Source organism: Myxocyprinus asiaticus, chromosome 34, assembly GCF_019703515.2.
Source record: "Myxocyprinus asiaticus isolate MX2 ecotype Aquarium Trade chromosome 34, UBuf_Myxa_2, whole genome shotgun sequence".
Taxonomy (NCBI): Eukaryota; Metazoa; Chordata; class Actinopteri; order Cypriniformes; family Catostomidae; genus Myxocyprinus; species Myxocyprinus asiaticus.
In genome coordinates this window covers 6,404,984-6,421,440 of record NC_059377.1, presented here as the reverse complement: position 1 = coordinate 6,421,440, position 16,457 = coordinate 6,404,984, and the positions used below count along the sequence as shown (strand labels likewise).

Sequence of the window (16,457 nt, the reverse complement as noted above, 5' to 3'; positions counted from 1 at the left end):
AATGGGGGGCCTATGGGTGCCGTGCCCCCCAGTGAGATCACTGTGCCCCCCCTAGCCAAACTGTTATATTTGACTAAAGGGTTTTTATTCTGCTTAACACAGTAATTGCAAATTACTGCTCTAAAATGTTAATTATATTACTTTACTGATTACTTTATGTGGAAAGTAATCACATTACTTTTAAGTTATTCTCTAAAACAATTTTCACATAAAATTAAGTTCTAATTCAAAATAATGTCGATATTTCCTCCTTGTTCGTTGTTGTTTTCCCTTCAGCTGTCAAAGAAACCATCTTAGACATGAATATAAGTTTTAAAAGTATTCTACATACATATTATTTTAGAAATGTGTAACCCAAGTAATGTAATTAAAATTAATCAACTTAAAGGTGCTGTTATAATAAAAGATATAATAAAACCTGAAATCTTTTATTGGTTTAATCAAACAATATTTACAAATCAGCCGTCTCTTGAAAATTACCTCATGGACTGCCACTAGTGTATTTCTTTGTATCTCTGTTTCTTTAAAGATATTTTGATTAATTTTGTTTCAATTTATAGCATGGTAAAAAGGTGTAAATATTATTTTGAATAATAACTGGGAAGTTTTTAGGGTCAAACAAGTTGTTTTGTCCCTCAAACAGTGACGATAGAACACAACCAAGAATTTTAGTTGTGTCACAGTACAGTTAGGATAACCCCATACTCCCCCCCCCCCCCCCCCCCGACACCGACAACCACAAGATGGCAACATTATACCATCTAATGACACTTATCCATCCCTATACCTATATTAAATAAAAAAAAATCTAATTCTTTTCAATTAAAATATTTAAATTAATATAGGCAATTTGATTGATGACAGGCTTCAGTTTCTGCATGAAAATCAGTCTTAAAAGGGAAGAAAGCTTATTTACCACGTTACCAACGTAAAATGGGTTGTGAGCAGCATTCATGTTGACTAAAATGTAACATGCTTATCCCATACAGTGAGAAATGTGTGTAAAAATCACTAAAGTGAATATGAGAAAAAAAAAAACTGTGGTAGCTTTGCTGGTACAATCCCTGCAGTTACAGTCATTGTGCTGCAATAAATGTGTTGGATTAATTCCACCTGAGGGGAGGAAGCTATTGGAAGTCAGAGGCCAGTGAGCAGATTAATTTAGCATATGGCCTTGAGGCTTAGCTTTCAGAGCTCAACCAACGTCAGTAAGCAGTTTCCTCCTGACAGTTAACTGTCATGATTTAAAGTCTTACCTTTCTGTGATCAGAGGGTCAAGTAAGGTTTTATTGTTTATTATTACTACGAGCCAGGTGGTTGACCAACACAGCAACTGAACAACACAGGAACAAGTACATGCTACAGCACATATGTCAAACCCATTTTAGATATTATGTGTCTGTGTCAAAGCATTTACATGATGTAACACGGACGATCCATGTGATAGATTTTGTACTAAACATGTCAAATGGGGGAGCCATTTCAGATGGAGGTTGATGAGTTCACATTCTTGTTGTTACAGTTTTCCCTTATATACTGTGGTGCTAAATTTACACATGATAAGGCTTACTCTTCAAACAGTGTCTCACCCCAGTGGTGAGAATGGCATTGTCCTCTATATTGAACAACTAAGTTATCTGCAATAAAAATAAATAAATAAAAAACTAATAATAATAATAATAATAATAATAATAATAATAATAAAACAATAAAAAAATCATCCACTGTGCAGTTCTGTTTGACTATGCTGGTGGCACAGAAATCACGCACTTCAGCTTAGCAAAAAAAAAAAAAAAATGGAATAAAAAATAAAATTCACTGTTTTAAAACAGATTGCAGAAAGCTCCCTTTGTCTTCCATTGGTTGTGCAACAGCAATTTTTCTACAATCTACTTGTCTCTGCATATTAAGAATGAAAAAAAAAAATAACACTGTAAAAATTACACAAATCAGCTTTAACCCTTCTGTTATATTCAAGTCATTTTTGACCTTTAAGAGTTAAAAACAGTGAAAAACAAGATTAAGATTATTCTTGTATTCTGTCAATATACCTTTGGATTCTCCACAATACTGCTAGATTGTTGCTAGGGCATATACTAAAATACTGTAAGATGGTTGCTTACTGGCCCAAGACAAAAGACCATCCCCAAGTCACGACACAACACAGACACAGATGACTGGTTGAACCCAGCAGCGGGAGCTTTATTGAAAAAGAAAACTTTTCAGGTAAGTCAACAGTTATAGGAGGGATTGGTAACTTAGCTTATAATGACTGAGTTCATGTTTCCAGGGAGATTGCGGAAGGAGTGCCACTCCAGGAAGTCAAAGGAGGAAGATGAGCCCTTGGGATATCTTAGACGAGGAATTTGAGGACATGAATGAAGCTTCACGTAAGTATAGTACTCAAGGTGAGCAGGTAAATCTGAGTGTTCCTTGTGGAAACTAGACAAGGATGGAGTGGCAGGGTGAGTATTTATAGAGGTGAGGTAATTGCGTGATGATTGGGATCAGGTGTGAGTGATTAGTAGTCCGGGGAGAGAGAACGGAGTGTGGAGAGAGAGGGGGAGTCCGGTGTGGATGTGACATTACCCCCCTCTCCACGGGCCGCTCCAGAGGCCCGGAACTCCCGATGTCGAGGCCGGCCCCGTCCATGCAGAGCAGGACGCTGGGGATGGTCTGCGTGGAAGCTGGTTAACAGGGCCGGGTCCAGGATGTCATCCTGAGCCACCCATGATCTTTCTTCTGGGCCGTACCCCTCCCAGTCGATGAGGTACTCGAGATGACCTATTTGATGTTGAGAGTTCAGGATCTCATGTACGGCGTAGACTGGGCCATCGTCCAGGAGCAGCGGTGGAGGGGGGCCCACAACCTCACCGGACCCTAGGGAAGATGAAGACAGAGATGAGTAATAAGGTTTTAAGGGGGACACATGAAAGGTAGGTGAGATACGAAAGTGTGTGGGTAGTTGGAGTCGGTATGTGACAGGATTTATTTGTTGTAATACAGTGAAGGGAACTATGTATCGGGGACTTAGCTTCTTGCAGGGTAGTTGGATCCTGATGTCTTGTGTGGAGAGCCAGATCTTCTGTCTGGGCTAGTACAGAGGTGGAGTGGAGTGTCGAATATCTGCCTGATCTTTTTGGTGTCGGACTGCTCTCTGGAGGTGCACATGGGCAGCGTCCCAGACCCTCTGGCTCTCTGAGAACCAGTGGTTGATAGCTGGAACATCAGAAGGCTCTGCTGACCACGGGAACAGCGGTGGCTGGAAACCGAGCACGCACTGAAAGGGAGATAGGCCGGTGGCTGGTTGGCGTAAGGAATTTTGGGTGTACTCGGCCCAGGGAGGTAGCTGTTCCAGCCATGTTGGTTGTGGTGGCAGTAGGTCCGTAGAAAACATCCAATTTCCTGAATCTTCCTTTCAGTTTGTCTGTTGGTCTGTGGGTGATATCCGGATGACAGGCTTAGTGACACATCTAGGAGGGAGAAGGATTTCCAAACTATAGATATAAATTGGGGACCGCGATCAGAAATTATGTCCTCTGGTAGGCCGAAGTTCCGGAAGACATGCTGTAATAGTGTTTCCACAATCTCTAGAGCAGTGGGAAGAGCTTTCATGGGGACCAGGCAACAGGCCTTGGAGAACCAGTCTACTGCGACTAGCACACATGTGAAGCCATCTGAAGAAGGGAGGTCTGTGATGAAATCCACTCCTAGGTGTGACCAGGAACTGGTAGCGGAACCAGTTTGCCTTAAGGAAGATCACGGGGGACTTTGAGATGGCACAATCAGGGCAGGACTGGACGAATTGTTGAACTTCCCGGGACATACCGGGACACCAATTGCGATCCTTTAGGAGTGAGAGGGTCTGGCGGACTCCAGGGTGTCCCGTACCAAGGGAGGAGTGAACAGTTTCCGGCAATTGTAGGCGGAAAGGAGTGGGGACGTAGGTACGTAGGTACGTCCCTCAGGGCACCCCGGCAGAGCAAGTTCGGCGATGGTGGCTTCAGTGATTTGGTAGTCCAGCGTCCATTGAACAGGACTGACTATCAGAGAGGGAGGTAAGATAGTCTCAGGAGTAGAGGTGGTGGGATCTGGAGCATGTAGTCGGGAGAGAGCGTCTGCCTTGATATTCTTGGACCCTGGACAATATGTTGTGTGGAAGTGGAACCTGGTGAAGAACAATGCCCATCGGCCTGGCGGGGGTTCAACCATCGCACATCCCTGAGGTACTCCAAGTTACGATGGTCGGTGATGACTTGAAATGCGTGATGGGAACCCTCAAGCCACTGGTGCCACTCCTCGAATGCCAGCTTGATGGCAGAAGCTCCCGGTTGCCGACGTCGTAGTTTTGCTCCGCCGAGGACAGCTTACGGGAGAAGAATGCACACGGGTGCAGTTTGGTGGGACTCCTCTGAGAGGACAACTCTGACACCAGTGGTGGAGTCATCTACTTCGACCATGAAAGGTAGATCGGGATTAGGGTGTACGAGGATGGGAGCAGAGATGAAGGCATCCTTGAGCTGTTGGAAGGCGCTGGCAGCGGACGTAGACCAGGTCAGGGACTTGGGTTTGGAACGGAGGGGCGAGGCGAGGTGTGAGGGGAGGATGCTTTAATTTTGAATGAACCGGCGGTAGAAAATGGCAAATCCGAGGAAGCGTTGTAACTCCTTGGTGGTGGCCAAGACTGGACTGCCTGGACCTTCCCTCTATAAATACTCACCCCGCCACTCCATCCTTGTCTAGTCTCCACAAGGAACACTCAGACTTTCCTGCTCACCTTGAGTACTATACTTACGTGACGCTTCATTCGTGTCCTCGAATTCCTCGTCTAAGATATCCCAAGGGCTCATCTTCCTCCTTTGACTTCCTGGAGTGGCGTTCCTTCCACAATCTCCCTGGAAACATGAACTCAGTCATTATAAGCTAAGTTACCAATCCCTCCTATAAATGTTGACTTACCTGAAAGGTTTTCTTCTTCAATAAAGCTCCCGCTACTGGGTTCAACCAGTCATCTATGTCTGTGTTGTGTTGTTACAGAAGACTAGACCCACAACCATGAATCCAGCGTGAGCCGATCTGAGCACCTTCAATGATACAATTGACACCATGGTGAATCAACTACGACAGACATTGCTCACAGATGTACATCCCCAGTTCCATGGCAACACCAGCGCCCTTCTCTGGATTGGTGGAGGACTGCAGCGGATTTTTCCTGCAATGTTCACTCTCTATGGAGATGCAGCCTGGTACAGTCACCACAGAACAAGTGAAGGTGGCATATCTTATATCACTGCTTTCGGGTCGAGCTCTACAGTGGGCAGTGACAATATGGGATCAAAATGGCCCGTGATCCAAACCTACAGTACTTTCCTTGCACATTTTATGGAGGTGTTCGGCCATTGGAGAATCTCAAGTTCATAAGCAATTGTACCGTTCCTCCAAGGTAAAAGACCAGTCTCCGATTACGCCCTTCAGTTCCGGACCCTGGCGGCTGCCAGTGGCTGGAATGAACCTGCTCTCCTTACCACCTGCTGGCAGGGGCTGGAACTGACCCTCCGACTACAGCTCTCAGCCTACGATGACAACATGGGACTGGAACGATTTATCCAACTCTCCATTCACGTGGCCAACCGAATGAGGTCCTGCCTGGCTGAGAGCGCTACCGCATCAATTTCTCCACCCAAACCAACACCTCCCATCCGCCACTCTGGGCCTACTGAGGAGCCCATGAAGATTGACACATTTAGTTTAATCCCCACTGAGCGACAATGCCGCATTCAGGGCTACCTCTGCCTATACTGCGGGGCTGCTGGCCACCACATCGCCGCATGTCCAATCAGACCACTCAGACACACGGTGAGTTCTGTCACCACCTCTACAATCATCTACTCGCCCTTGAGCACCACTGTGACTGTCTCCTCTGCGACCCTCTCCTTCACAGTCTCCGCCCTCCTCGACTCTGGTTCGGCCACTAACTTCATCTCACGGGCACTCTGCCAGCAGCTCCACCTCCCACTAATCACTCACCCCAACACGCATCCAATCCACTCTGTCATCAGCCAGCCATTGGGGAAAGGACAGATTACCCACCAGACTGCTCTAATTCACCTGCACGTGGGTGCTACCCATTTTGAAGACATCTCCTTCCTAGTATTAGACGGTTCAACTTCCGATATCATCCTCGGTCGACTGTGGCTGGTACAACATTCATCTGTGGTGTCCTGGACTTCAGGAGAGGTGCTGTCGTGGGGAGTGAATTGTTTCCACAGATACCTAATCCTCTCTCACTGACTGCAGAAGAACACTGATCCCTGCAAGAGCCAACTCTTACCCGTCTCTGTTTAACCTCCATCAAGAGTCCCCTACACAACCGCCAGGTTGACATTCCCCAAGCCTACTCTGAATTCCAAGATGTCTTCAGTCCTCCACTAGCCACTCAACTTCCTTCCCACTGACCATGGGACTGTGCCATTGACCTGTTTCCCTGTGCCCTGCTGCCCAGGGGATGTGTTTACCCCTTCTCACTTCCAGAACAGAAGGCTATGGAGGAGTTTGTGGAGGAGGCCTTGTCCCAAGGGTACAAATGACCATCAACCTCCCCTGCTGCTTCCAGCTTCTTCTTCATGGCCAAGAAGAACAGAGGTTTAAGACCCTGCATTGACTACCAAGTGCTCAACAATGTCACCATCAAGTACCGCTACCCCCTTCCCTTGGTTCCGGCCGCCCTGGAATTACTCAGAGGAGCAACAGTGTTAACTAAACGCGACCTACGCAGCACATACAACCTGATCCGGATACGGAAGGGGGATGAGTGGAAGACCGCCTTCATCACACCCACAGGGCATTACGAATACTGGGTGATGCCTTATGGCCTGGCTAACGCCCCCCTCCATTTTCCAAGGTTTTATGAACGAGACCTTCAGGGAGTACCTCCAGCGCTTCGTGATCATATACATATAAGATATCCTCATCTTCTCCCGAAACCTTCCAGAGCACGTTAGCCATGCAATACTGGTCATGCAGAAGCTTTGCGAACACCTCTTGTTCCTCAAATCAGAGAAGTGTACTTTCCATCAACCCTCTGTCCAATTCTTGGGTTATAACATCAGCCCAGAGGGAGTGGAGATGGACCAAGGTGAGGTAATTGTGTGATGGATTGGGATCAGGTGTGAGTGATTAATAGTCTGGGGAGAGAGAACGGAGTGTGGAGTGAGAGGGGGAGTCCGGTGTGGATGTGACATGGGGACTATTTCAGTGGAAGTCTATGGGATTTTTTGCAACTTTTTTTTTTTTAAATGCCGGGCAGACATTTAGGGTCAGTTCCAAAACTTAGCAAGCTACCTCGCTTTCTCCTGCCTATAAAGGCAGCTGTCTTCTATGACAGCACACTAACTGAAATGGAGCCTAATAAGAGACCGATTTGGAACACCTTTATTAGGCAGCAATTCCACGTGTCATTCAATAAGCGCTCCTCATGCGCAGCGCACAGGAGACTTCACTCACAGCTGATTTTAAAGGGATAGTTCACCCAAAAATGAAAATTCTTTCATCATTTACTCACCCTCATGCCATCTTAGATGTGTATGATTTTCTTCCAGATACCAAACAGACACAGAATCGATGTCTCTCATGGCATCGAAATGACATTGTTGATTCCACATCTTTTTGCTCATCAAAGTCACATTGAATCTACGTCGCTCACGCCATTGAAAACTAATATAAAATCGATCTAATTGGTTTGCTTACCTGCCCTTGAAACGATGTTGATTTCAGTTGGGTGAAATGACGTTATGCAATTAACATATTTTCTACTTTTTGTTTTTAAAATCCCAAATACTTAAAAATGAATAAATCAGCCTATATACTGTATGTACTCTTTATTACACACACAGCACATTCAGTTACTCATCATTTTATTTATACAAAATATACATTTACAGATACATAAATCTCTGGAGGTAACTTTTTCTACAATATATAAATCTTAATACTGAACAGCCAATTAAAGAAAAATGCCATCAGACGGTTGCATTCACAGATGGATGTATAATAACAAATTACAGGCTAATTTTTAAAGGTAGTGTCAATTTTACAGATTTTAAAAGTTCATCGATAAAAGTCCAATGCTGTCATCATATACACACCCTCATGTTGTTCTGAACCTTAGACATTTTTATTCTGTGACTATTTAGGGACTGACATTTCCAGTCACCATTTTCTTTCATTGCATCTTTCTTTTCTATAAAAGTAAGTGGTTGACTGAAATTCAATATTGCAATATCTTTTGTGTTTATAACATAAAGGTTTGAAACATACAGAGCCCCTTAAGAGTACAGAGAGGGAGAAATTGTTTTCCCCCCTGAAATATTTTGCATTCCCTTGCAGTAGTTTTGCATTCCCTAGCAAAAAAAAAAAAAAAAAAAAAGTGGTTTTAGTACAGTAACCATAGTTAAACAATGGTATTTGTAGTAAAACCATAACTATAAAACATACCATGGTTTTAGTAGTAACAATGTTTTATCCATGATTCTTGTAATGAAGCCATTGTATAATAACAAAGGACAATAAAAAGTATGGTAATACAATTAGAATGCTGTGGTTCCTCCGGTTTAACTACCATAATTAAACTTTTGTTACTGCTGAAAAAATAAATAAATAAATAACCATCATGCAAATTAAACCTTGTTTTACTACAGAAACCATTGTTTAACCATGGTATTTGAAAACCATTTCTACAAGATTTACCATGGTTACTAAAGTTATGTTTGCTACAATTTTACTAAAGTAAAACCATGGTTAATTTATTGCGAGGGAGCATTAATAAAGGGTTAGTTCACCCTAAAATGAAAATTCTCTCATCATGCTCATGCCATCCCAGATGTGTATTACTTTCCTTTATCTGCAGAACACAAAGGAAGATTTTTAGAAGAATATCTTAGCTCTGTAGGTCCATACAATTCACGTGAATGGTGACCAAAACTTTGAAGCTCTAAAAAGCAGCAAAAAAATGTATCCATGTTCCCTATCTGTCACTCACTCGATGTTGTGTCGATGTAGTGACACTAGGGGTCACACTTGGGAGCCCGAGACACCTCTGGTCTTTGATAAAAGGCCAGTGAAAATTGGCGAGTGGTATTTGCATACCACTCCCCCGGACATATGGGTATAAAAGGAGCTGGTATGCAACCACTCAACCAGATTTTTTCTTCAGAGCCGAACGGTCATGCTCACTGAGCTGAATTCCCACGACTGTTCATTCACCTCTGCTGGATCTGACAGTGCATTTCAGAGGCTTCTCCCCCCTCTGCACTGGTGCACTGCAGAGAATGCCCCTGGGCGCTTCGGGAGAAATAAGAGTATATTTCTCTAAAAGAATATATATCTCTAAAAGAGCGGCACACACGGAACGTCTTTTTAAAGACACGTCTTTTTAAAGATGCCTTTCCTTTTGTGTGTTATTGCTGGTTGCGCTCGTTATCTCTCACCTTCCAATGGTCACGATCACTGTCTTTCGTGTCTGGGCACTGCTGATGCGGAGACAGCGTTCGTGGATGGGTCGTGTACTCATTGCGAGAACATGTCCATGGCAACGATGCAGTTGCGGCTTTCCTTCATAAGAAAGCAAGCCACTCCAGAGGCTCCCCGCCTCGGTCCTTCTACCCACGAGTATGAGGCCAGTTCGGCTAGCACTGGGGGCGATTTGGGGACCCCAATGGGACTGCCTCTGTTGGGTATCCCCCCACAGACCTCCCATTCCCCAGCACGCTCATCTGCCCCAATCGGGCTTCCGGATGAGTCCACCGGCTTGTCTCACGGCGAGTTCGATCTCTTATTCGGAGCCCGCGAAGGTTATGAGCTCTTGAGCACAGCATCGGAGAGCGGGCTCGTCCAGTCAGACGCGGAAGCCTCAGCTGGGTTCCTCCCTTCGTGTGCGGTCGCCCAGTCACAAGCTGATGCGGAGATGATGACATGCTTTCCCGGGCAGCCACGAGCGTCAGGCTAGAGTGGAACCCTCTGCTCTCCCCTGAACACTTGCGGCTTGATGATTGGTTCCTGGGCTCGCGGCACTGCTCAAAGCCATGCCCCACCCCCGTTCCTTTCTTCCCGGAAGTGCATGAAAAGCTGACAAGGTCGTGGGAGGCAATTTTTACTACCCGGTCCCGATCTTTCAGCTTCCCTGCCCTCACTACCCTCAATGGTGGGGTGGCCAAGGGCTATTCAGCAATCCCCCTGGTGGATAAAGGCGCTCGTAGTGCACCTATGCGCCCAAAGCTCCCATCCAAGGCCTGTAGGTTTATGTCGTCTCTGATGGCCAAGGCCTACGGTGCCACTGGACAATCCGCCTCCACCCTGCACACCATGGCTCTCCTGCAAGTCCACCAAGCCAAGGCGTTAAAGGAACTGCGGCTCAAGATCCCACACCCGTATGCTCGTCAACAAGGGGGTTCCCCTGCGGTGACTGCACTGGCTCCGCTGCAGCCCGCCCCTGCGGCCCGGCTCCAGCGTGGAACCCACCGCAGGAAGCAGACGCCACCCATCTCGCAGCCGCCAAGAACCCACGAAAGGCTTCGGAGCGCCCCTGAGATGGGCGACCCAGGGACGATGAAACCCGCTACTCTGGAGCTGTTAAGCAGACCACTCCATCCCCCGGTCGAGGGCCGGGAGGAGAATCTTTTGTTACCTTTGCATTTAATTGCGCTGCATGCCCAAGTGGCTGCAGTGCCCAAGAGTTCAGCAAGAGCGGTTTCCTTGTTCCCTGGGTCACATATCCGGTGTGCATGGCCGTCATCATGACCACCGTCCACCACTCCATTTGGCAGGTTTGGCGCTCCAGCGGCGGTCTTCCCACCCCTGAGTGCCCAGCTGTGGCACAAATCTGCCCCCGATATGACAGTCTCCATGGGTCACGAGGACAGGCCTCTTCCTCCCCCATCCCAGGCTGTTCCAGGGGTGGTCACAAGGAGCCAGATAAGTACTTCGATGTCCCTGAACTCAGCACGGCCACGACATGGTGTGCCACCTCAGGCTCCACCCCACCGCAAGGCCCCACCCGCCGGTACATTTGACGAGATTGCCCCTCCGGCCGAGATGAAGAAGGGGTTTTACAGCACTCTAGCGAGCGTCTGGCATCAAGGTTGGTTTGCGGCGGTAGACCTGAAGGACGTGTACTTCCACGTCTCGATTCTACCTCGACACAGACCCTTCCTGTGGTTTGCATTCGAGGGTCGGGCGTATCAGTACAAGGTCCTCCCTTTCGGTCTGTCCTTGTTCCTTCACTTCTTCACGAAGGTCACAGAGGCGGCCCTTGGAAAGGAAAGGGAAGGGAAGTGGGCATGCGCATCCTCAACTATCCTGATGGTTAGCTAATCCTAGATCACTCTCGGGACATGTTGTGTGCACACAGGGACCTGGTGCCCTCACACCTCAGCCGACTAGGGCTTCGGGTCAACTGGGAAAAGAGCAAGCTCCTCCCGGTTCAGAGCATCTCTTTTCTCAGTTTGGAGTTGGACTCAGTCTCGTTGAAGGCTCGCCTCATGAACGAGCACGGACAGTCGGTGCTGACCTGTTTGAAGGCATTCAAACGGAAAACAGCGGTTCCACTGAAATTTTTTCAGAGGCTCCTGGGGCATATGGCATCCTCAGCGGTGGCCACTCCGCTCGGGTTGATGCATATGAGACCGCTTCAGCACTGGCTTCAGACTCGAGTCCCGAGATGGGCATGGCGCTGCAAGACCTCACGTTTCTACGGGCAGGCGTTCCCCTAGAGCAGGTCTCCAGGCGCGTCGTGGTCATGACAGATGTCTCCAAACTGGGCTGGGGCACTGTTTGCAACGGGCTCACAGCCGCCGGCTTATGGACGGGCCCGCAGCTGTGTTGGCACATAAACTGCCTCGAGTTGCTGGCAGTTCTGCTCGCCCTGCGGAGGTTCTGGCCGTTGATCCAGGGCAAGCACATGTTAGTTCGGACAGACAACATGGCAACAGTAGCATATGTCAACCGTCAAGGCAGTCTGAGCTCCCATTGTATGTCACAACTCGCCTGCCGTTTCCTCCTCTGGAGTCAGCAGCACCTCAAGTCGCTGCGAGCCACTCACATCCCGGGCGACCTCAACACTGCAGCGGACGCGCTGTCACAGCAGGTTACCCTCAGGGAAGAGTGGAAACTCCACCCTCAGGTGGTCCAGCTGATCTGGACAGGCACAGGTAGACCTGTTCGCCTCCCAGGAATCCTCCCACTGCCCGCTCTGGTATGCCCTGACCGAGACACCTCTTGGTATAGATGCGCTGGCACACAGCTGGCCCCCTGGACTGTGCAAATATGCGTTTCCCCCAGTGAGCCTACTTGCACAGACCCTGTGCAAGTTCAGGGAGGACGAGGAGCAGGTCGTCCTGATAGCACCCTCCTGGCCCACCCAGACGTGGTTCTCGGACCTCACGCTCCTCACGACAGCCCCCTCACCCTGGCAAATTCCCCTGAGGAAGGACCTTCTTTCTCAGGGACGGGGCACCATCTGGCACCCGTGACCAGACCTCTGGAATCTCCATATCTGGCTCCTGGATGGGACGTGGAAGACCTAAGCGGTGGTAGACACGATCACTCAGGCTAGGGCCCCCTCTACGAGGCGCCTGTATGCCTTTAAGTGGCGTCTGTTCGCTAAGTGGTGTTCTTCCCGACGGGAAGACCCCCAGAGAGGCACAGTCGGATCGGTGCTTTCCTTCCTGCAGGAGAGGTGGGAAGGGCGGCTGTCCCCTGCCACCTTGAAGGTGTATGTAACCGCTATGGCGGCACACCACAACACAGTGGATGGTAAGTGCTTAGGGAAGCACAACCTGATCATAAGGTTCCTGAGAGGCGCCAGGAGGCTGAATCCCTCCAGACCATGCCTCGTTCCCTCATGGGACCTCTCTGTAGTTCTTCAGGGTCTACAGAGAGCCCCCTTTGAGCCTTTGCATTCAGCTGAGCTTAAGGCACTCTCCTTGAAGACTGCTCTCCTGTCTGTGCTCACTTCCATCAAGAGGGTAGGAGACCTGCAAGCGTTCTCTGTCAGCAAAACGTGCCTGGAGTTCGGTCTGGGCTACTCTCACGTGATCCTGAGATCCCAACCGGGCTATGTGCCCAAGGTTCCCACGACCCCTTTTAGGAACCAGGTGGTGAACCTGCAAGTGCTGCATCAGGAAGAGGTAGACCCAGCCCTGATGTTGCTGTGTCCGGTGCGTGCTTTACGCATCTATTTGGATCGCACGAAGAGCTTTAGAGTCTCTGAGCAGCTCTTTGTCTGCTTTGGTGCACAGCGGAAAGGAAGTGCTGTCTCCAAGCAGAGGATCGCCCACTGGCCCATTGACGCCATAATTACAGCATATCACGCCCAGTACGTGCCGCCCCCGGTAAGGCTACGAGCCCATTCTACCAGGGGTGTAGCGGCCTCCTTGGCCTTGGCCAGGGGCGCCAGTTTCTAACAGACATTTGCAGAGCAGTGGGCTGGGCAACACCCAATACCTTTGCGAGGTTCTGCAACCTCCGGGTGGAACCAGTTTCGTCCTGTGTAGTGGCACGCACAAGCAGGTAAGTCTGGGACAGCCGGCCAGGTGTATCGCTCGCACATAGCACCTTTCACCTCCCCTGAGCTGAAGACGTGCACCGTTAACTCCTAGTAGTGTTCATAAACTGTGTTCCTTGGTTGACTTCCTCCGAGCCCTGTGGCAGTCGAGTTTTCGGAGAGACTCACTGCCGGCCCAGTACACGTGCTAACTAAAGCCCTGGACTGGGGTAGGTGCTCCGCATGTGGCAGTTCCCCGTAGGTAACCCCATGCGACGTATTCTTTCGCTAATTCGTTTCCCTGTTGGCAAACTGCGTCTTCCTTGGGCAGAGGTCCCTCTGCCCCAGTCTCCAGGCTTTTATTAACTCCTCTCCCATAGGGTAGGACCTACCATGAGACTTCTCCACATGGAATACTTCCGACATAGCTCGGCAAGACCATGTGACATTCTTTTTCATTATAAATCAGCAGCCTCCTTGGCGATCATGATTTCAAGGTCGATTACACTTCCTAGTGCCATCTAGCACTCTGTGCATGCGTCAAGCACTAGGAAGTTTAACTGAGCTAGATATCATTACCGTGCCTAGACACTGCAATGGCAAGGTGTACAGTTAAAAAGGAGTTACATTTTGGTCTGTTCTCACTGGATCACATCAGAAGACTTTGATTAAACTACTGGAGTTGAATGGATTACTTTTATGCTGCCTTTATCTGCTTTTTGAAAATGATGAGAGAATTTTCATTTTTGGGTGAAATATACCTTTAACTTAAGGGATTCTCTGCAACTCACAGAAAAACAGAAGACCTGCAAAAAAAAAAAAAAAAAAAAAAAAAAGCAATTCAAATATTTTCATATTACCTACTTCAGTATCAAATCTTATCTGGTCACAAGAGTATTCCCAATACTATAACAACTCTTATGATGCCTTTAAAACCCTATAGATGTTTTTGTATCCTGGGTGATACAACATTTGAGAGGCTGAAGTGAGGAGCAGTGAGTAAGTTGGCTTAAATGTTTAAAAAATGTAATATGTTAGAAAATAGCAATAAATTAATTCATTTTCATAAATTAATTTAAGAGGTATTTTTATGTTCTTGCCCGTTTAAGGGTTAATGATCAGCAGGCTTACAAAATATTTTACAAGTACTTTTTTCTGGAGTAACTCATGTGTAACATTTATTTCCATTGACATGTGTTTTTTGGTCTGCACCATGTAAGCTTGAAAAGGTGGAAAATTGTAATCAATCATGAGAAAGCCTTTACCGTTCAGTGATGTGCTGTGGCTCTGTTGAAACTGCATTTCAACAATGGGTCATTCCATAATAAAATCAGGCCTTATGAATGTAGATTCTAGAGTTATAAAGAAATAACAGATTATATTATTTTTAACTCCACCCTACAGTATGTCAAACATTATCTTGAGATATTTGGCACTACAATACAATACTCAGAAAGAATACCACTGTCTTCTGTATTTGAGCCTCTTTGGGGTGGATTTACTGCAAAGGCAATCCCTCAAAAACAACAACAAAAAATGCAGCTGAAATGTTTCAACAATGCAAAAATATTGTTGTCTAAAATTATTACCATGTGAAGCATGAAGCCAATGAAACTGGGGTAAGGCATTGGACGTCTCTCTGAAATAGAAAAATACAAGTCCATTGACATTATTAAGCAGTATTATTAACAGTCCCACTACTAATCATCATCATCAAATCATAATTTTTAATCCTTTAGGTAAAACACAAAAGACAGCTGTTTTCCGGCACAATTTACAGGTACAGCAGATGACAATGTATTTAAATGTATGCTATATTGTTGTGAGACATACAATTTTAATATTATAAAGATAACTTGACACGTCTACCTTTGCCATGCTAATTTGGACCTTGTAGCTAGCAGCTTTCTAAGTTCTGGGCAAAGGAGGAGTCAGGAGACAGCGAACAGTCAAAGGTGAGTGTTTTATTACTCTCAGTCTTAATAAAATGTAAACAAAAAAGGGGTTTTAATGGCCAAACACACAAGCAGCTTCACGAATAGGCTCTGGTCTCTCTCTCCACTCTGATGCTCTGGCATGCCTTTTCAGGTCTCCCTGGCCATCACTATAATGAGAGACAGGTGTTAGAGATAATTACGACCCAGGTGACGAGCCTTACCGCTCTCCCTCTCCCGCAGACCGACATATGACCACGCCCCCCATGCCACTGACCTCTATGAACATTAGTGCAGAAAATGCCACAAGATTTGTCCCTAAAATTAAAACACAGTCTTTGAGAAAGTAATGACAGTTAACATTTATTCACCTTGTGTATTACTGACTCAGTATGGTGCGTGTCAGCACTGCAACATGAGTCATAGGACATTCGTGAGCGGAAGACAGATAAATGAATGAGCTAAAGTTTAGAAAATATTAGTGAAATTGGTCATGTTGAAGTTGACCATCTACAACTGAAATGAGTCCAACATGGTGAATAATCTAAATTTACCTCAGTTTCCGGCTGCACAAAACTCAGATTTCTCTAACCAAGTTTCAACATAGAACATTTGAATTTGACCAAATCGGTCGGTGAAACATGTTGATGAATCAACCTAATTTTGACATTGAATATATGTTCTGTTTTCGACCTAACAACATTCTGATGCACTGACCAAATAGTGAATGTTTTTTTTTTTTTTGTTTGTTTGTTTTGTTTTTGTGTGTGTGATTAAATTTTTTTATTGATTCATCTATTAATCAAAGAAAAGCAAAACATATACAAACAGATTCAATATTTAACCCCCACTATTACCCCACTATTACCCATTTTTTATGCGCTTATTCTCTATATTGATGACCGCCCCATCACCTAAAATGCAGAGTCTGGGGCAAAATAGAATCTGAGTGCCCAATACCTCACACAACAAACTCTGAATTTTCA

General features: G+C 46.6%; 1 protein-coding gene across 1 annotated transcript; it reads right to left on the bottom strand.

Annotated features, from left to right (window-relative positions):
* Positions 1-2,521: 2,521 nt before the first annotated feature.
* LOC127425753 (chromobox protein homolog 2-like) lies at positions 2,522-14,863 on the bottom strand. The gene is made up of 2 exons (XM_051672022.1): positions 14,803-14,863; positions 2,522-2,880 (listed from the first exon to the last, which is right to left on the bottom strand). The coding sequence occupies exons 1-2, from the start codon at positions 14,837-14,839 to the stop codon at positions 2,522-2,524; spliced, it is 396 nt and encodes a 131-aa protein (XP_051527982.1). The 5' UTR covers positions 14,840-14,863.
* Positions 14,864-16,457: the final 1,594 nt, after the last annotated feature.